The sequence below is a fragment of the Telmatherina bonti genome, assembly GCF_933228915.1.
Source record: "Telmatherina bonti genome assembly, chromosome: 3".
NCBI classification, from domain to species: Eukaryota; Metazoa; Chordata; class Actinopteri; order Atheriniformes; family Telmatherinidae; genus Telmatherina; species Telmatherina bonti.
The window spans coordinates 33,764,314-33,784,562 of NC_136621.1; the positions used below are offsets into that span (position 1 = coordinate 33,764,314).

The 20,249-nt window shown below is 40.0% G+C and overlaps 2 protein-coding genes across 3 annotated transcripts; one reads left to right on the forward strand and one right to left on the reverse strand.

Annotated features, from left to right (window-relative positions):
• Window positions 1–60: 60 nt before the first annotated feature.
• On the reverse strand, window positions 61–6,645 carry lias (lipoic acid synthetase). Its single transcript, XM_079238242.1, has 11 exons — window positions 6,528–6,645; window positions 6,155–6,330; window positions 4,860–4,953; window positions 4,503–4,583; window positions 4,174–4,330; window positions 3,595–3,652; window positions 3,385–3,513; window positions 3,003–3,148; window positions 2,854–2,924; window positions 2,651–2,762; window positions 61–839 (listed from the first exon to the last, which is right to left on the reverse strand). Exons 1-11 carry the CDS (start codon window positions 6,609–6,611, stop codon window positions 778–780), a joined length of 1,170 nt encoding a protein of 389 aa, XP_079094368.1. The 5' UTR covers window positions 6,612–6,645; the 3' UTR covers window positions 61–777.
• Window positions 6,646–7,594: 949 nt separating this feature from the next.
• rpl9 (ribosomal protein L9) lies at window positions 7,595–13,831 on the forward strand. Of its 2 annotated transcripts, none has more exons than XM_079264736.1 (8): window positions 7,595–7,638; window positions 8,221–8,267; window positions 8,382–8,497; window positions 9,351–9,446; window positions 9,650–9,782; window positions 11,262–11,342; window positions 11,868–11,991; window positions 13,672–13,831. In XM_079264736.1, exons 2-7 carry the CDS (start codon window positions 8,222–8,224, stop codon window positions 11,972–11,974), a joined length of 579 nt encoding a protein of 192 aa, XP_079120862.1. In that variant the 5' UTR covers window positions 7,595–7,638; window position 8,221; the 3' UTR covers window positions 11,975–11,991; window positions 13,672–13,831. The 2 variants fall into 2 exon arrangements, with proteins under 2 accessions (XP_079120862.1, XP_079120863.1); XM_079264737.1 differs by having other exon boundaries at window positions 7,624–7,643.
• Window positions 13,832–20,249: the final 6,418 nt, after the last annotated feature.

Genomic DNA, 20,249 nt, shown 5'->3' on the forward strand with positions numbered 1-20,249 from the left:
TAAAGTGTTGTGTGTCCCTAATTTGTGCTGCTGATCAAACTAATAGAAAACAACCAAATACACACTGAAAATGTTTTTAATTCTGTAAATACAAATATACATTTAAAAGATTTGTTTTGTCTTAGTGATCTTATGTAAAACAACCACAAATCTGCCTCAAACTGGTTAAAAAAAAATTCCTCAGAATTTCAGTGCAACACAAATAAACCCATGTCTGAAGCAGCTTTTTGCTGAGACTCACTAAGGAAGGGTTAAACAGAGCCTTTAAAATGATAGCATGCATAACTTCACCTGAGTTACTTACAGACTTTGGTCAAAAACAACTTCTGCTTCATTTAATGACAAGTGAAGCAGCAGATGTTAAAGCACTGCAAGTCAGAAGCTTCCAAATCTGGCTCCAGTAGACGGTGAATTTACGAGCCTCTGAGGAGCAAAGACTTAAAAAGTACAGTTTCTGCTCATATCAGGTTGTATTTTATCCTGGAGGGGTTACATGGACACAGTCTACATGTTGTCTTTGATCTTCCTGAACAGGATCTCTGGACTGTTGCAGGTGAACACAACAGAAAACGGCAGAAAACAACGTGGTCCCTGAACTTGATTGGATTTATTTTAGTCACCTTTGCACCCTCTATGTTGCACAAATTCCTACAACTTGTTGAGTTATAATTAATGTTTCCTGCAGTCCACCTGAAAACGATTATGGTGAACGAAGCATATTTAGTTTCAGATACTTTATTTCAGACCGAGATGACAGTTCGAGCTTCTACAGGTTGTTCATTCTGCTATTGTTGCTTCTGCTTGTCTCTTCTTCAGTAGATTCTTCAGGAAGAACTCGCCTGTGAGGAAAGAAAAAAAAAAATCAAGGGTTAATACTCACATTTTCAACTTATTCTAATATGGTTCTGACTTTCTAAAAATTTCTAGTTATAACAGGATCAGTTCCTCTGAACATTTTGTCTCTTAAGCCGGAGGATCACAGCTACTTAGGCTCTGACCGGTAACGCTGGTGACTCGGCTCATTGTGAAACGCATCACAGAACAGGAAAAGACTCCTACTCATTTATCTGACTCCTGACTCAGCAGGTTTCCAGCACCTCACCACCATGAAGTTTGCTTTTAAAAAAAAAAAAAGTTTTTTCCCCGTCAGTCATACATCAACTTTCCTTTTTATCATTCTACATTTCAGTTATATAATAATTTCTTGGATATATCAACTTAAATCTCAAACATATTTTCAGTGAAGTTACAGTTATCTCTTCCTTTTTGTAAGCCAGCTAGTTGCATTCACAACACAGAGAGAGACTGGATGTGTTTATTAAATGATGAAAGCATAAAAAAAAAAAATAAAAAAAAATTAACGTTATCTTTCTGCTTTAGGCCTAAATTACATTTCATCTTAACAATATTGCATGAATCAAAAAAAAAAAAAAAAACACTCTTAAGTGTAAGTATTTTATTCTTCATTTCATTTCGGTGGTCATCCTTACGTTTAATAAATTAGTTGGTCCTAAATGTAAGATTGTGGTTTTTATCCTTTATAATTAGAGATGCAGCTCCAATTTCTGATGTTTTTTTTTTTTTTTTTAAATTCCTGAAATGAAACCTTGATTATTTGGACACAAAAGGCTTGTTAAATAAACCTGAACTTGTTAGATGAGCACCAACTTAGGCTTTTAATAGATGCAATATTTAAAAGACTTTAGATGCATTTCTATAGTTTCATAGACAATCATCACTACTCAGAGGCAGTCCAGAGAAAAAAGTAGTGCACTCAAAATTACCCATAATGCATCTTGAAAAGACGCATCAATTGTCACTAGGACGGGTCAATGTAGACCACAATGCATTGCAGGCAAGACTTCAAAGTGTCACAGACGTCAAAGAGGGTTAAAAAAAAAAAAAAAGCTTTAGATAATTTTATATCCTTATTTCTTGAATAAATATGCAACAAAAAAGAATAAAAATAAATAGAAAATAATTGGATTGGATATGGAACAAGTGGTTGCCATGGTGCCAGCCGGTAGTCACGTGATCCACGACGGGGAGAAAACCGCCAGATTTGTATCTGAATCGCTAACAGAATGAGAGCATGATATAGTGTGCTATATAATGTAGCCCTATGCAGTAAATGAGTGGTTAGGAAAGAGTGCGGACATTCGAACACAGCAACAGTCTGCGGTAGTTGCATTGCATTATGGGAAGTAGTGACACAAACTATCTGAGGCCAGAACTGCTCTAGCAGTTCCTGTTTGAACTTTTATACTGATAACATCAGCCGAAACACACTGCTCTCTGCATTTAGCAGTGAATCGTATCAATGGATCAGTGAAGATAAGACTAGAACACAATTGCGAGTCTTTAGAAGGCCATCTTTGGTTTTTTTTTTGTTTTTTTATTTCTCCTGAAAACTGGAAACCTGATTCACTTCCCTTCTTGCCTTTCTAATATAAACTATAACAAAAAGTAGCTATTTTTACTGAATCACTATGTACAAGCGCAATCTTAGTAGGAATTGGAGCTATTTAAAATATTTAAGTTTTACTTGTCACGCTCATTTTAACAGTAGATATATTGTGTTTGGCTGCACAACATGTCTACAGAAATATAGTTGAATTTCTATAAACTGCACGATGGCAGACTTGCTCACCTGCTTTGTAGGAAGATCGAACCAGTGGCCCACTAGCTGTGTAAACAAAGCCCATTTCATTCCCAACTTTCTCCCAGTGAGCGAACCTTTCAGGAGTGACGTATTCTTCCACCTAAACCCAAACACACACCGTCTTAAAAAACGTATCCAAGCAACAAGCATTTCAGACTTCTTGTTGCTGGAGAAACAGTCGCATGTCTCACCTTTAAGTGGCGTTTAGTGGGCTGCATGTACTGGCCGAGCGTAAGACAGTCCACTCCTGCCTCTCGCAGCTCTGAAACATCCACACAATAATTATCAGTAAACTGCAGTTAAACTGGAGTCTGTGTATGCGTGTGCAGAGTTTACACACCAGTCAGAGTGTTCATTATCTGTTGGTCAGTCTCTCCCAGTCCCAGCATGATGGAAGTCTTAGTGAGGACGCTGGGTTTCACCTTCTTGGCGTGTTTCAGGACGCTCAGCGATTGGTCAAAGTTTGCTCTGGGGTCGCGCACGTACCTGTAAATAGATGGAATATGGGGGGAAACATGAGAAAACAACCGCAATGTTTCACTCTTACTAAATGCATCAGCAATAAGAATATGTGGCGCCACCTGCTGCCAGACTGTAGAACGGACGGATTCAGAATAAAAAGTTTCCTCATTACAGAGAAAAGTTGGTTTATTAGCTTACAACACTGAAACCAGATGATAATGAACTGATAACAGACAAGGTAAAATGCTGAGTCTTTGTACCTTTGCAGCTCACGCACGGTCTCCACGTTGTGGGCGTACACATCTAACCCAGACAGGGCGATCGTCTCCACGGCTGCCAGGTCGCCACGGAAATCAGGAGTCAGACATTCAACCAGGATCTGAGAATTTCTGGATAAAAAGCACTGGTTAAATCTTTTTTGGCACGTCACAATGGAAAGAGCAGATAAACCCAGTGGAAGAGAGTTTTACCTTTCTTTCAGGTGACTAACAGTTTTAGCAAAGTGTGAAGCTCCTCCATCAGCAATATCTGGAATTAAATCGTGTTATTAGTAGGGCTGTGACGATATGCTTTTGTCCCGATTCAATTCGATTCCGATTTTTTGGCAATTCGATTTAAATTGCGATTCTCATGATTCTTTGATATTGCTGGTTTTGGTAGACTAAAAACAACAAGAAAAAAATGGACAAAACTTTGTTTGCTCGTCATTTTTCTTATTTTCAATGAGGGAAAAACAACAGAGTAGTCAGACCATCATTATGCTTTATTCTTATCTATATGAATTTTTAAAAAATTTATTAACAAAAAAAATCGATTTTAAAATTGTGAAGCAAAAAAAATCCAGATTTTTTATTCTTTTATTAGATTTTCCCACCCCGAGTTATTAGAACAAGCTGTTAGACATGTTAGCTAATCATGTCAAAGCCAAGCTGCTTTATAAATGTTCAAATTTGTGGACATTTAATACAACCTTTGTAATCTTTTAACAGTTAGATGGAAAGTTAGATTTACAAATATGAGGCGAACACAATAAAGATGACAAGCTTCACCGTCTCTGTCGACTGAGGTCAGAACCACATAGTCTAGCCCCCAGGTGGCGATGGCCTTGGCTGTGTTGAACGGCTCATCCGGGTCCAAAGGCGGGGGTTGACGAGCCGTCTTTACTGAGCAGAACCTGCATCCACGGGTGCAGGTATCCCCCATCAGCTGCATGCAGAGAGAAAGACGTTATCCTCTGTTGTCTAAGTTGTTCTGTTACTGCTGGAGCAGCACCAAATGCAGCTTCATGAAAAAGAGGAAATCTACATGTCTGTAAAATTCTGCAGAGCCAAGTGTTTGTTATCAATCACTGCTCCCTTTTCTGTAACAGAAAACTCACCATGATGGTGGCAGTGGCTGTGGCATATTCTCCTCCTCCCCAACATTCCCCGATGTTTGGACATCTGGCCTCCTCACACACCTGAGAAAGCAGACAGGGGGGCCGTCGGCAAAAGCATAAAAACTGATGTTCGCGCCTCTAATCAATGTGTTACTAATTTAACATGTCAAACACAACTATTTTTAGAATTGCTGTCTGTGTTAAAGTTCCTTCAGTTTCTGCTGTTGTAACGTGGTGCTAATGAACACTTGGAAAGTCAAAACTGACATGTTTGAGTGTAGTTTTTTTTTTGGACAATCGGTTACATCTTATACATGACTTTTATGGGTAACTCGGAGTCACAAAAATGACACTGACTGTGTGCAGGTTTAGGTCTCTCAGCGTGTTCTTCAGCCTGTTGTAGTTCTTTCCGATGGGAATCTCTGTCTTCAGCCACGGAGGAAGCCTCAGCCTAAAAGGAAAGTTACAAAGTTTAGAAATGGAGAGGATGGATTCTTCTTTAGCATCCATAAAATAATAAACCCTAATAATCCCTAAAAATGAAATCCCAGTAAATAATGTGCATCATGCTAGAAATATTGAAAATAATCAGTGATACTAAGTACTACTATTATAATATACAATCTTTACAGCATGCAGCTCTTAGAACAAAACTGTTGAAAAGAATAAGTAATAACCCAAGATAAATATTGACACAATCTCCAGTTTAAATCCATTTTGCCTGATTTATGCTGGCTATAACACACAGCTCAGGTCTACACTTTGTAAACTCACATCAGACCTAATTTAACCTATAAATCTATATTACAAAAAAGCAAAACATGTAAAAGCAAACCTGTTTGATGCAAATAGTCTTCTACATTACCATCAGATGAGATTAAAATGTCATTATATTAAATAAGAGACATTAATTTCATTGAAAATAAAAAATAAAACTAACTACTCTTCCAAATTTGTGCATGTGAAGTTGATTTTTTTCTTAAATATTTAAATACAACACATATCCAAGACAGGGATACAACTTGTTATACGTTGTTTGTCAGTCTTGCCTAATCATCTCACTATGGTTTGTAGTATAATTTAAGGGAAATTCAGGTGGTCAGGATTACTACACAGATGTGGAAATTTAAATGTGTCATATTTAAAATAACTTCTAGCTTCTGAAAAGTGTCTCTAATCACAATGCAAGATAATGTATTTTTATTTCCAGATGTCAGTGATTTTGTAGATTCATTGTGACTTGTTAGTTGTGATGCACATGTAAATCATACAATGAGGTATGATTGTTGAGACTACATTGAATTTTTTTCAAGGATTTTCAGGTTGTTCATTATGTTTTATAAAACCATAGTTCATTAAATGTAAACATGTTGATAATGTACTTGCACTTATCTGCATCAAAAAGGGAAAAGTAGAGACTTAGTATGCTATTATTTTACTGTTCTGACCCACTCAAAATCAAATCTCACTGCATGTAGCCTCTGAAACATCACGAGTATGACATGGCTGGATAACTTACTGGGAATACGTTTATTTTACCCTGCTAGAGTCAGATACAGTGCAGTTGTAATCCTTGCCATAAAGTTGATCTTTATACCCAGTTCATCAAATCAGTAATAACAATTATGCAAATCTTGTCCCAGTGGACATACCTCTCTCCTTTCTGTCTCTTCAGGTTGCCTCTGTACTCGGCCCACTTGCTTTTCTCAGACAGTTCCCCTGAAATAAAGTCCTGCAGATCAGGCCCGTCTACACTTAGAAGCTCCTTCTTCTTGTCGATCTGCTCAGGAGAGGATTTGGCCGCAGTTGTCAGATTGCTGGTATAAAGCTGTAGAGAAAATGGAGGACAGATGGTTATGAAAAAACACAGGACACAACCTGTCATGGGTCACAAAACTGACAACACAGGAGGTTGCTGCTGGTGAAAAGGCCTGTGACCCGGCTTCACCGGTGAGCGCAGACCAACCACAAACCATGAAATTGAATGGTTTAAAACATATCCGAGAAGTGACATGAAAAACTCACATGTGGGATGGATCTAGTACTCAACCAAAGGTGGTTTGTGGAGAAACGACCAGCGACACAACAACTTTGTTTAAGCAACGCCATGACTTCTGCTAGCAGGCTGCTGTCATTAACAACAAACATCAGCGAGCGACTTGTTTGGTCTGGTGCTGCGTTCAAGTCATGAACGCAGAATGAGGAAGGCAGGTTATCTTAAGGCAGCGGCTCCCAACCTTTTTGCAAGACAGTACCCCTCATATAAGATCTTTTTAGCCAAGTATCCCCTAACCACTGCAAAGTATTTTCGGTTAAGAAAAGCATGAAATACAGCACTTTGTCATTTGTGTTTGGTTTATCAAACATTAACCACGCTTCAACCAGGACTCCGTTGCGTTGTCAAGGCAACAGTGACTGACGGATATGAGGAATTTAGGAGGAATGAAATGGTGTCAATCTAAATGTAAATTCAGTTTATGAATATTCACTTACATTTATTGAAATATATTAAATATTGATATAATGTTATTATTTTATTTAAGGATGTTTGAAAGAAAACATAAAAAGATAAATATATATATATATATATATATATATATATATATATATATATATATATATATATATATATATATATATATATATATATATATATATATATATATTTCTTTTTTTTTTTTTTTTTTTTTTTAAACATGTCACGTAACCCCTGGAATGTCTTGAAGTACCCCCATTTGAGAAACAGTGTCTAAAGGTTTTTGTCAAATTGGGTGTCACTTAACAATTTGTTTCCCTTTTAATCAAAGCTGAAGTAAGTCCAGAATGGCTAAATTACGTTTAGCCTTGAATGTGTCCCCACACTTGATTGATATGCTCTTAAATTGTACGATTAAACTTGAACGCAGCATTGAAACAGCTTCACCGTCTGTGTAGCTGTTTTTCTTTGAAGCTAAAATATTTTACTAAATTTCGGTCATATGTAAAAATTTCGTGCATACTTCTACAATCCCCAAAAAATTTAATAAATCAAATTAATATTAATCGAAATTTGACACATAATGCCTGATACGTAACGTACGTCTCTACAACTGCGTCGTGACGTCCTTCCTTCCTCCTTTCCTCTGCTACCGGCGAGGTGAGGTTAGCAGCGAAATCAATTCACGGATTTCATCTAATTTCATCTCACTCAATTAAACTCACTTTTAGTCTCATTTTCAATTATCCGACCCGGATAGTGTTGATTTTCATAACATTATCTGTATTAAACCTTTACTTTATGTTTGAAAGGAGATGACTAGATTTTCATATTGCCTGTTTAGAGGCCCGACACTGTGTTAATGGCCGCTGGTTGATGAACAGTATTACGTGTCAAAATTATGTTTGTACTTCATAAGGTTTTGGTGACGTCCTGGTTACTTTAAACTAAAATGCTGTAACCATTTATATAATGCTCAGCAACCTGTTATAGGGTGACTGTAGCATTATGTTAGCATCGGTGCTAACTTTCAGTATGGCAGCGCTCAGTTTCTTTTGCGAAGTTTTTGCACTTTCCAACATCACTGAGACCTTACACTTTAGTTAAATTGACTGTATTTGCGAAATATTAGAAGATCTGTTGTTCCCGGATTGTGAAATTATAAAACAAATTGATGTTATGGATCAAATGTTCTGGTTTACACACAGTCCAGGGATTAAAATGCATGTTTTATCTTCGCAGAATGAAGACCATTCTCAGCAGTCAGACTGTCGACCTCCCCAACAATGGTAAGAAACCATTTACACCCAATCTCCAATGGTTGCAGACTGCTAAGTTAAACTTCTGTCCAGTATGGTTTCTAATGTTTTCTCTCTTTGGCCCCTGCTTTCTGGTCTTGACAGTTGAGGTGAGGCTAAAGGGCCGAACAGTAATTGTTAAAGGGCCCCGTGGCAAGCTCACCAGGGAATTCAACCACATCAACCTGGAGCTCAGCCTGCTGGGCAAGAAACAGAAGAAGGTAGGAAGAGGGAAGATGCTCAGATAAGAATTTAGACTACATGTGGGATTAGCCTGGCACGCCAGACTGAAGGGCTCTATATATGCAGTACAGAGCGACTCAGTCTGGAGTCCCTTCCCTTCATGGAGATTCATATCGTTCTGAAACAAACTAGCCACTAACAGGTTGATCTGAGGAGACTCTTGCCTTGTGTCACCACGTATTCTCCAAGCATTCAAGAAGTTACTTTCTTCTACGATTAGGTTAAAAAAGCAACAGCGAATTACCAATAACACCATTTAACCTCGCAGCAAAAACGACACGGGTCATTTATGTCTTCTGTACTGGACGCCATGTTAATTTTCTTTTGTTGCGTTCGCTCTGATGAACACTTCGGACATCGTAGGCTGCTGCTTGACTGACATTACGTCCGCCATTTTTCTGATTGGTTCCCGCCATAGAAATCCATTGATGCGAGCGAGTCCCCAGACTCCAAGTTGGTACAGAGTCTGGCTTGCCAGGCTATGCTGTGATCGCATGTAGGCTTGAAAACAGCTGTTTTCATCTGGCTTAAATGTTGGAGAGAGAAAAAAAAAGTACAAGTGATCCAAATCTCTGGTTTCAATTAAATTCGTAGATTATGTGATTAGAAATTCCCTTTGTGTCCAAAGTAAATCTGCAGCTTGACTTGTCCAATTCTTACACCATGAGGTGGACTCGTCCTTTTCATGAAAATGGCACTGGTGTCAGAAATAAAAGGATTTATGTTTCGGAAATGGTTCAGGTTTCTATGATCTGTTATTGCCTGTTTACTTGAGCAAAGCAATGCCTGTACAGTTGGATGGAAGTGATCAGTCACCTCTGTGTACCACAGCTTCGTGTGGATAAATGGTGGGGAAACCGGAAGGAGCTGGCCACAGTCCGCACCATCTGCAGCCATGTCCAGAACATGATCAAGGGCGTCACTCTGGTGAGATTAGTGTTCATCTTTACTGTGTTAACGGATGTGTATATCAGTGTTACTCTACTCTGTGGTGGGATGACCAGGATTTTCTAGCTGGTATTTCTGGTGCGACTACACAGCTTGATGCTCCCTTTATCGTTGAAGAACAATAAATTCTGCTAGCTTCATCAGTCCTGCTCAGTAACACACTCGCTTGTCTTTGACTACAGGGTTTCCGGTATAAAATGCGTTCTGTGTACGCCCATTTCCCCATCAACGTGGTCATTCAGGAGAGTGGAACTCTGGTGGAGATCAGGAACTTCTTGGGGGAGAAATACATCCGCCGCGTCAGAATGAGGGCTGGTGAGTCACTGTGCATTGTGGACTGGCCAAACCTGTGAAAACAACACGTGTGCAAGATAGATAAACACAGCCAGTGTGGCTGTCCTGCAGATACATTGGCTTTCAAGTAAATTGAAAGAAACAAAACGTCACTGAAAGCTTGCAAGGAGAGGAAATATGCAGTTAAATTATGCGAAGATGGAGAAGAAGTATCCGGAGCAACTAGATAATCTAAACTCTGAAAACTTGCACACATTTGAAGGGCCACAGAATCTGGATTAAGTTCAGATAATCTTTAAATCTAAGTTGCTCTTCATCAGGTTAATGTAGAGGAAAATAGAAATTTGAGTTTCGTGTCTTAAACTAACCTACCTGTTCATTGTTACTTTGACTTTTTTTTTCCCTTTAAATGGAAATGGTCACCCAACTAATGAATGCAAAGGACTCTTACTGGTAAAGCTCATCACCATTTGAATCTAATCGGTGTTTAAACTTAAAGGTGTCCAACCCTGCCATCAGAGGGATAGTTAGATGCTTGATTAGATACCCTAGCATGTGATGGACAGCATTGGTGAACATCTGGCAGTACTTTGAGGTGAAAGTTTTTATATATTGGCTGGAGTCAGAGACCTGGTGCATCCGTCCTACAAAAATGCAGTCTGACACAGTCGGCCTGCTGTGGGGGAAATAATGAGAGGCCCAGGCAGCAGACACCCACATGGTTTAGCAGACTTCACATTACAGTCTCATAGACTTCACTTCACCATATATCTTTGGCAACAAGCCTGACAGCAAAGATTAGGTCTATAGCCAGGATCCAGCAAGCAAGCCTTGCTGCTTCGTCTGACGTCTGTGCTTTAATTATAGTTAATTTTATACTTGTTCCATGTGCATTACACAATAAAATGAAACAAGGGAACACTGTGGTTTCATGGCTTCCCCATCAGTTGGCCTGGTAAAGCTGATGTTTACTGGTTTGCAGTTTTTGCTTGATATTTAATACGTATTTATCTGAATACTTCAATAGTACCTCAAGGTACATTTGGATGATGGTGGCAAGACATTATTTAATGGCTGCTTTATAAATAAACTAATACTGTGAACGCATGAATCTTCCCTCCTTCTCAACGCTGCCTAGCCAGGGGTGTACACGGTGTTGCTGTAGCCAGCCGTAGGCAGATGAAGCATGAGTAGCTGAACTGCTACGTGAAAGTTTAGTCTGTGAGGTACTTAAAACGGTCCAATAACCAGACACCTTTGTTTGTCTCTGAAGCTGGAGGGTTGAAGGAAAAAGTTAAACCTTTTAACAGGAAGTTCATTAAAGCAGGTTTAGATCAGAAGTTTTTCGAATAAGTACGTAGACTAAACCTGGGTTATTATACAACATATTCTGGGATTGTGATGTTCTGATTTTTAAGGATTTTCTCAGTCCCACATGTCAACATGGTGAATTGGGTAAACCTGCAGAGTAAAATGCTCTTTTCTTACTTCCGCTCTCAGGTGTGATGTGTTCAGTCTCAGCCGCCCAGAAAGACGAGTTGGTCCTCGAGGGTAATGACATTGAGCTGGTGTCAAACTCAGGTACGTGTCCACCTTTGTCTCCACAGTTCTTTCACATTGGTTGTGTAGCTTTTTAATTGATTAGCAATGAAATAACACATATTACCTCAAAGATCCTTCTTACAAACATGAACTCAAACATTTTGCATCCTTATTCAGTCTGGCAGGAACCTGCTCATTGGTGCTGCCTTGGCATGTAAAATAAAACTTAATTTTGTCAAACTAGATTTGAATTGCTGTCTCTCTCTCTCACACACACACACACCCCCAATCCTATGGGTTAATCCTGTGTTTACTTTAGTTTTAATCTGCATTTAATGCACTTAATGACAGATTACTTCAGTCAGGAGACATGATTTTTTATTTGTATTATTTATGCCACAGTTGACTTATTTGATCATTTGTTTTTGGTTTTATTTTCTATTTTCTCTTTTCAATTCAAGTTTCAAGTCGATTTCTTATCAGTTTCTTAAAGTCTGAGAAAACCTTTTTTTAATCTCCGAACTACCGATGTGCTGCTTATCCCTCCCAACTCCTCTGTTCCAGCTGCTCTGATCCAACAGGCCACCACAGTCAAAAATAAGGATATCAGAAAGTTCTTGGACGGCATTTATGTGTCTGAGAAGGGAACAGTAGTGGAACCAGAGCAGTAAAAGTAACATCTGTCGAGGTTAGAGGATGCCGTCGAAGCCGCCTCTCTCTCCTACAGGGAGAGACCTCTGCTTTAATATGCTTCCTGTTCCTTCTGTGTCTGATTCTTTTCTTTTTTTTTTTAATCAGTGTTTTCTTGCTGTTCATGTTATTTTATGTTTAACACAGCAGGGCATGTTTGTTTTTATTAACAATATAATCCAGCAACTTGTTCTATCAGGAGCTGTTTGCATTTTCTGAATAAGGATATTTAACCTGACCCAGCCGCTGGGTCGAGGTCCGAGTCATCATCCAGCTGTATGTGTTTTAACTAAGTGATAAATTGTGTTTTCATAAGAGATTTAAATCTCAACTAAGGTGCTTGCTTGTGTAGAAAACAAATACACTGAATCATTAGTTGATTTTGATACCTGGCTTGTTTTGTTTTATTACATCAAAATCTTTTTTGCTTAGTTTTAGGGAACATTCACATCAGCCTTTTTTATTCTAATCCGAATCCGTTTGCTCTGAAAGTCCGCTTCGTTTGGGGAGCTGTGAATGCGCCACACTGATTCTGATTCAGACCAAAGAAGCGGACTCGGTCTGTTTCAAGGGAACCAAATACACGAAGCACTACAAAAAGTCACTCCCTGCATTTGACAGTGTTGTATTGTGGGTAATGATAGCGATCGTGTTAAGAGTCCTCTGCCTCGTCTGCTGTTCGTACTGCGTCCATTGTTGCAGAGTATTTCTGCAGTATACTTGCATAAGACACAATTTAAAAAAAAAAAAACCAAAACAGTAGGGCTGTGACGATATATGCTTTTGTCCTGATTCGATTCGATACCGATTTTTTTGGGTGCCGATTTGATTTAAATTGCAATTCTCATAATTCTTTGACAATGCTAACTTTTGTAGATTAAAAACAAAATGTATTAAAAAAAAATTTGCCTGTCATTTTTCTTGATTTCAATTGGGAAAAACCACAGAAAAACCACACAGTAGCCAGATCATCATCCTGCTGCTATAATGTCCAAGAAAACAAAAAGATCAATAAAAATGACAAAAATTATCTAATGGATTATGTTTATTGGGGAAAAACAATTTTTTTCCCCCTAAAAAAATCTCTTAAAATTATGAAGCAAAAAAATTGATTTTCAATTTTTCCATTCAATTTTCCCACTCCTACAAAACAGTGATAGTTTCGTCTCCATGTTTAACTCGCAACAGTTTTCTTCTCCATGCCAGTCTTGTCTCGTCTCTTGCTAAATACTAGCGCAGCGCCACCTTTAGTGGGAATGGGGATATATTATTGTAAAGGTTTGGCACAAAGCTCAGCTTGAACGCGTTTTTGGTCTGCATGGATACACCACCCTTACAACTGAGCCGAGTCCCAATCGGACCGAGTCTAGCAGACTATCCTGATGTGAATGCTCCCTAAGGTGAAAAGTTTACAACACCACTACAGCATGACTGCAAATGGTTTATATCTAATATCCAACTTTCTTCCTTGCCTTCAAATGACTGCTTGTCTTTACTCACTGCCAACTTGTATCTTAGCATTGTTTAGTCGTTTCTTTTCTTGGCAACTGAATCCCTTCGTTCTTGGCGCTTGTTTCACCATCAGGCCCTGGTAGTCCAGCATGTCGTTTCAACCCCCTGCATGTTGCGTGAAATACAGTTTTTGTTCTCATGATCGTCTCTTCTGTTTCTTTTGTAGCGGCGTTGATCCAGCAGGCCACCACAGTCCGAAAGAAGGACATCAGGAAGTTCCTGGATGGCATCTACGTCAGTGAGAAGACCACTGTGGTTGAGACTGATGTTGACTAAATGTTCACATGTCCTGTTAAGACCAATAAATAACCATCTTTTCCAAGTTATCAGGTCTCTTGTTTTTCCTCATTTTGCATGTTAGAAATAATCTCCTTTTGTCGAATTCTACTTAAAGTTGTTAGTATCTCTTGAATCCAGTTTCTTTAGATATCAGCTTTTTGATGCACTAAGTCAGATTGTCCAGCTCTAGTCATGGACTGTAATCTTGCAAGGTTTAGATGTTTTCCTGCTGCAACACACCTGATTCAAATTAAATTATTTTCAGCAGTTTTGCTCAAACACGTCTACTTATCTGGTACAAGTGTGCAGCAGCTGGAAATGTTTTATGCTGGTTAGAAAGTGGTTAGAGCAGGTTTAGATCAGAAGTCTGCCTCATCTTGGAGTGTGTGGCTATTTCACTTCATCCTTTCAAAGTTTCAACACATAAAATGTAGTACTGAGTCCTCAGTTTAGACTGATATTTCAAGGTAAATAAAAACTATGTTGAATGGGGGAAAAAAGTAACATTTGGACCACTAGTGCCAAAACTATCCATTATTTTCAAAGTGAAAAGTTCAAGAGCAAAACTATTTAATATAGAAATAGATTATGTGATATTTAGGTAGGTTTTAATGTCAAATTTGACACTTAAATGATAGTCATTTTTTATCTGTGCAGTAGTATAATCCACAACTTTCAATGACTTGCATGTTTGCAGAATTTAACACTAGAGGTTGATTTTGCACTGTGTAATAAACGTGCAGTGAACTGACAATCCAGTAACTAAGTTGGATTTGAGTATCATTTCTGACAAATATTTTAAAGCTTTAAAGATGTACTTCCATCACCGGAGGACCCAAAATGACGGAGTGAGGATGTAGAAACACTGATATTGGAGCTAGTTGACTTTTTACATCCAACTAAATAAACAATAAAAAAAAGCATATCTGCATGGGGATTTGTGACATCCCAGGTTTTTTATACCAACATGTGAATTCTTAGTAAATGACCTGCAGTAAAATATATATTTCCATCTGAATTCATATCAGAGCTGTTTTTATGCATGAAGGTTTCGTGTATGGTTATATACTGAATAATCATTCTAATACACAGCTGCCATACTTTACAGATTTGACAGTCTTTCTAATTCTCACTTCAAACACATTTTTAAAAAATTGATTACAGCTTTTCATACTTGAGTTGTACTTTGTACATTTTATTTATTTAATTAAGACACTGGCTTGACCCTGTAATGCAGGGATCCCCAATCCTGGTCCTCGAGGACCGGTGTCCTGCAGGTTTTCCAAATGTCCCTGCTGCAACACACCTGATTCGAATCAGTGTGTATTTAGCAGACACTTGCAAAGCTTGTCTGAGTCTGAATCAGGTGTGTTGCAGCAGGGACACTTGGAAAACCTGCAGGACACCGGTCCTCAAGGACCAGGATTGGGGAGCCCTGCTGTAATGGATCAGTGACCTGTTTGTGGTGTACCTTTCCCCTCGCTTCATAACAGCCCAGCTGAGATAGGTGTTTCAGTCCCACTACCACCCTGAATCAGAGGCAAGGCCGGATTATCCAATGGATTTATGGGCGCAGGCCCAGGAGCCCATGGCCACTTGGGGCCCACATAGGCCAAACACCAGCAGTTTGGACACGAAACAAAATGTACATAAAAGCCACATTGTTACACTACAGTGTCTAGTGTATTGCTATTGATACCCCTGGCTGAGAGATGTTAGAAATGTTGTTTCACAGTGTATCATTCACAGTTTTCAATGTTGTGATGGGGAAGGGGGCCCCTGGAACACTCTGGGCCCAGAGGTCTGTGCATTTTTAATCCGGCTCTGATCAGAGGAGATTGCCAAGGGATGGATGGAAGGAAAAGACTTTTTCATGATTTTTGACCTGCTCTTCGGGTCTCACATGGTGATGCAATTTGAACTCAGACAGTCCTATAAACCACTGTGCTGTCCTGGTTACATAACTTTGGCTTGAATTGGGCAAACTTCAGTCTGAATTTGATCTGAAAATAAAATGCAAAAATATCTTACATTTTTGTTTGTTTCTTATTATACAACTCTGCAAATCTATTCATAAAAATAATAAAAACATTTTCTTTCTCTTTCTTTCTCATATTGAGGTAACTGTCATGAGTTTGTTTTTTTTTATTTTATTTATTTTTTGTTTTTATTTTATCTGATAACTCACATACAAGTGGATATATACAATATAACAAACATGGCTGTGCTTTTACAATTGTAACATTTGAAATAAGGGAACAATTGTGAATAGTTCGAGCAACACATTAAAAAAAATTAAATCAAAAGTGCAAAAATGAGGCAAAACATTGCAAAAGGTAACTTCAGACTGAGACAACTGAGTCCAAGGGAATACCATGTCAATAGGAATACATTGTTTGAGCTATGGGGTTTTCCATACTGTCATGAGTTTATAACTAAGTCGTGGAGAGTGCAGTCAGCTTTGCAGCATCTGCTGGGGTAGTAGCATCAGAACCAGAGACTTGAAGAGAAACAACAAACTGATCAAGAAAGCTGGTTCTGTGCTTGGAGTAACTCTGGAGCCGCTGGAGCTGATTGTCCGAAGAAAAATGCTGCACAAGCTGATGAAGATGATGGAGGATTCTTCACACTCTCTCCACAACAGTGATGAAACAACAAAGTGTGTTCAGTGAGAGGCTTCTTCAGGTCCGATGCAAGACTGAAAGATACAGAAGATCATTCCTGCCAGCAGCCTCCGGAACAAGACATCCTCAAGATATTTATATACTACAATATTGAATTTCCCTTTGGGGATTAATAAAGTATTTTTTTCATTTAATTTTCATTTGACTCAACAAAAAGAAAGGCCCGTTAAGTGACGCACTGACGGACTGGGCCCGGGTGGTTCCAGAAGGAAGAGCGTTCGCAATTCAAACAAGCAGATTATCGTTTGTAAATAACTAAAACTTTACCTTGAAATGGATGATGAGGATGGAGGAGGTGGTGGTGGTAGGAGCGGTTGTTGGGAGGATTCTAAAAAACGGAGATCTAAGAAAAGGAGCAAGCAAAGTTCGTTGTCTCAGGAGTCTGATCAGGAGTCGGGCTCAGGAGGCGCCCCAAAAGTGACAAGAGTAGAAAGGCGAGATGAGTTTAAAACAATTCTAAAGCTCAGAGAGGGCAGTTTCCACTCTATGAATCCTCTCAAACTAGCAGGGATGCTGAGGGACGAGTTGGGGAGAATTAAGCATGCACAAATTTTGAATGATGGCAAATTGCTCGTATTTTGTACGTCTGCGTCTCAGGCGGCCACCGCTGCTGGGCTGGTAATGCTGGGAGATAGGCCTGTGGAAGGATTTGTCCCTGGGAAAAAGCCGGGCGTTAAGGGTGTAGTGTATGGTGTATCTTTGGAAATAGCGATGGATGAGTTGGTTAAAGGAATCGAAAATGTGAAAGTGATTAGTGCTGATCGCATTAAAGTCTTTAGAGATGGGGCGAGACATGATACAGGAGTTGTGGTGCTTACATTTCGAGATGAGGTGCTGCCTGAACGAGTTTACTTGGGATGTGTATCTTATAAGGTGCATCCGCACAGAAGGCCGCCGCTGCGCTGTTTTAAGTGCCAGCGCTATGGGCACATAGCTGCTGCATGTCGGGGTGTACGAAGGTGCGGTAAATGTGGCGGAGACCACGAGTTTGCTGCGTGTAAGGTAAGTTTACTGAAGTGTGGAAGTTGTGGTGGAGGCCATGTAGCCGGCAGCCGGGACTGTGAGCGATATAAGCAAGCTGTGAAGGTGCAGCAGTACAAGGATGTAAGGGGAATCTCCTATGCAGAGGCTGCAAAACAGGTAAGTAAGCAGAGTGCAAGTGCTGAGGCAAAGAGCCATGGGCTCTCGATTCCCCAAGCTGCTGAGGTGTCGGAGGACACAGTGGTGATCAATAGGGTTAATTTCCTGGCTTTCATTGTGGAAGTAATCAGTAGTGCAAAGTTGTGTAAAAATAACTCTGATGTAGTGAGATGTGTGGTGGATGCGGCAAACCGGGCCCAAATTGGCGGGATTGAGCCAGCTGCTCTTCATAGATTAGTGTTTTCTAGTAGGGCCAACATTGATGGAGTGCGACCGGAAAATGGAGATGATATTTAGCCTTCTTATGATTTTTATTGTCCAGTGGAACGCGAGAAGCCTCACAGCTAATGGGCAGGAATTTAAAAAGTACGTGGAAGAGCTGAGTGATAGGCCTCATGTGATGTGTGTTCAAGAGACGTGGTTAAAGCCAAATTTGAACTTTGTTGTGCCAAGGTATGTTTGTTTACGCAAGGATAGGGTGAATGGGTCGGGTGGGGGCTGTGCAACTTTTGTTCAGGAAGGAGTTCAGTATAGGAGGGTTAATGTGACTACGGAGCTTGAGTGTGTTGTGGTGGAGATTTGGTGTAGGTCAGGGAAGTTTTCCCTTATCAATTTTTATAATCCTTGTCTGCCTCTAGATGGTGAAAAGTTGGAAAGAATAATGGAACAAGTGCGCCCCCCAGTGATGTGGCTTGGTGACTTCAACGCTCATAACCCTTTGTGGGGCAGCAGTAGTAGAGACCGTAATGGAGTGATTGTTGAAGACTTGATAGATAAGTATAATTTGGTGACTTTGAACGATGGAAAACCAACCCGCTTTCAGGTGGGTAATGGAGAACCATCATGTTTGGATTTATCTTTGTCGTCAGGTGAGCTAGCTAGGTGTGGGCGGTGGGATGTTTTAGACCGCACTTCTGTAGGAAGTGACCATTTCCCCATCTGGATCAAGCTCGGAGCTGATGCACAACTTGACCATAGTAATATTGTAAAGAGATTTAGCTATAATAGAGCTGATTGGGACTCCTTTTTGGATCATCTGTCGACTGGAATGGAGGAGATAGACAGTAAGGGCAGCATTGAAGAATGGAATCGGTCCTTTTGTAACGTGGTTAAAAATGCTGCAGAAAAGTCCATCCCATTTAAAGGGCAGACGGAAAAAAGAAAGATGGTGCCGTGGTGGAACGAGGCCTGCAGTAAAGCAGTAAGAGCGCGTAATAATGCGTTTAAAAAATTAAGGAAAAATCCCGTTGAAAGTCTTGCAGTTGAGTATAAAAGAAGGCGTGCTGAAGCCAGGAGGATTATTAAGAATGCCAAGAGGGAAAGCTGGCAAAAGTTTTGTGGGACCCTGTGTAGGGAGACTCCGTTTAGTCGGGTGTGGAATATGATTTATCGTATGGCTGGGATCAACAGAGCTTTGTCTATCCCTGTTCTTTCTGAAGGGGGATCTGTGGCTGTCACTGAAAAGGAGAAGTCAGAGCTTTTAGTAAGGGCCTTCCAGCAGGTCCACAGTGAGTCCAATGTAAGTCCTGAAGGCCAGCTCAGGAGGAGGAGTATGTTGAATAAAGAGGGGTATAAGCTGAGCAGGAATAATGATAATAGTGACCCAATTAACCTCTTCTTCTCAATTAGAGAGCTTAAGCAAGCCATTAGGCGAGGAAACCACTCCACTCCTGGCAGAGACGGCCTGGGTTACGAGATCTTTCAACACATGGATGAGTGGACCTTGGGTGAGCTGTTAGCACTCATTAATTCAGTGTGGCAAGAGGGGTGTCTCCCAGTGGAGTGGAAGCATGCAGTGATAGTCCCGATCTTGAAACCTGGAAAGGAAGCTGAAAGCCCTGGGTCGTATAGGCCAATTGCCCTGACTGCTGTAATCTGTAAAATAATGGAGAGAATGGTCACTGACCGCCTGGTACACAGACTTGAGAAGTCTGGTTATTTTTCTCCCGCTCAGAGTGGATTTAGGCTTGGTCGTGGGACAATGGATTCGGTCTTGCTCCTTGACAGGGATGTTAAGCAAGCTCTCTTTAACAAAGAGGCTCTTGTTAGTGTGTTTCTTGATATCGAGAAAGCGTACGACATGCTCTGGAAGGAGGGCTTGGTTATAAAGCTGTATGACGCTGGTATTCGTGGTAGAATGTTTAACTGGATTAAAGATTTCCTTGGGTCTCGACATGTTCAGGTAAGAGTGGGAGGCTCTTTCTCTGGCATAGTAGATGTGGATAACGGAACACCACAGGGTAGTGTGATCAGTCCTGTTCTTTTCAACATAATGGTAAATTCAGTAATGTTGGGAGTGGGTTTGAGCATTCTCTCTTTGCATTCTCTCTTTGCAGATGATGGAGCCGTATGGAAGAGAGGGAGAAATGTGAAGTATTTGATCAACCGGATGCAGGCTGCTCTTGACCAGGTGGAGATGTGGGCCACCAAATGGGGTTTTCGGTTGTCTGTGGCTAAAACTAAGTTTGTCATTTTTGGCAGGAAACGGAAGTTAGCTGAGTATGGTCTAAAGCTCTACGGGCAGCCTTTAGAAAGAGTTGCCTCTTTTAAGTTTCTTGGAGTATGGTTTGATCAGAGGCTGACGTATAAAGAACATGTCCTCAAATTGGTAAGTAAGTGTGGGAAAATCATCAACATCTTA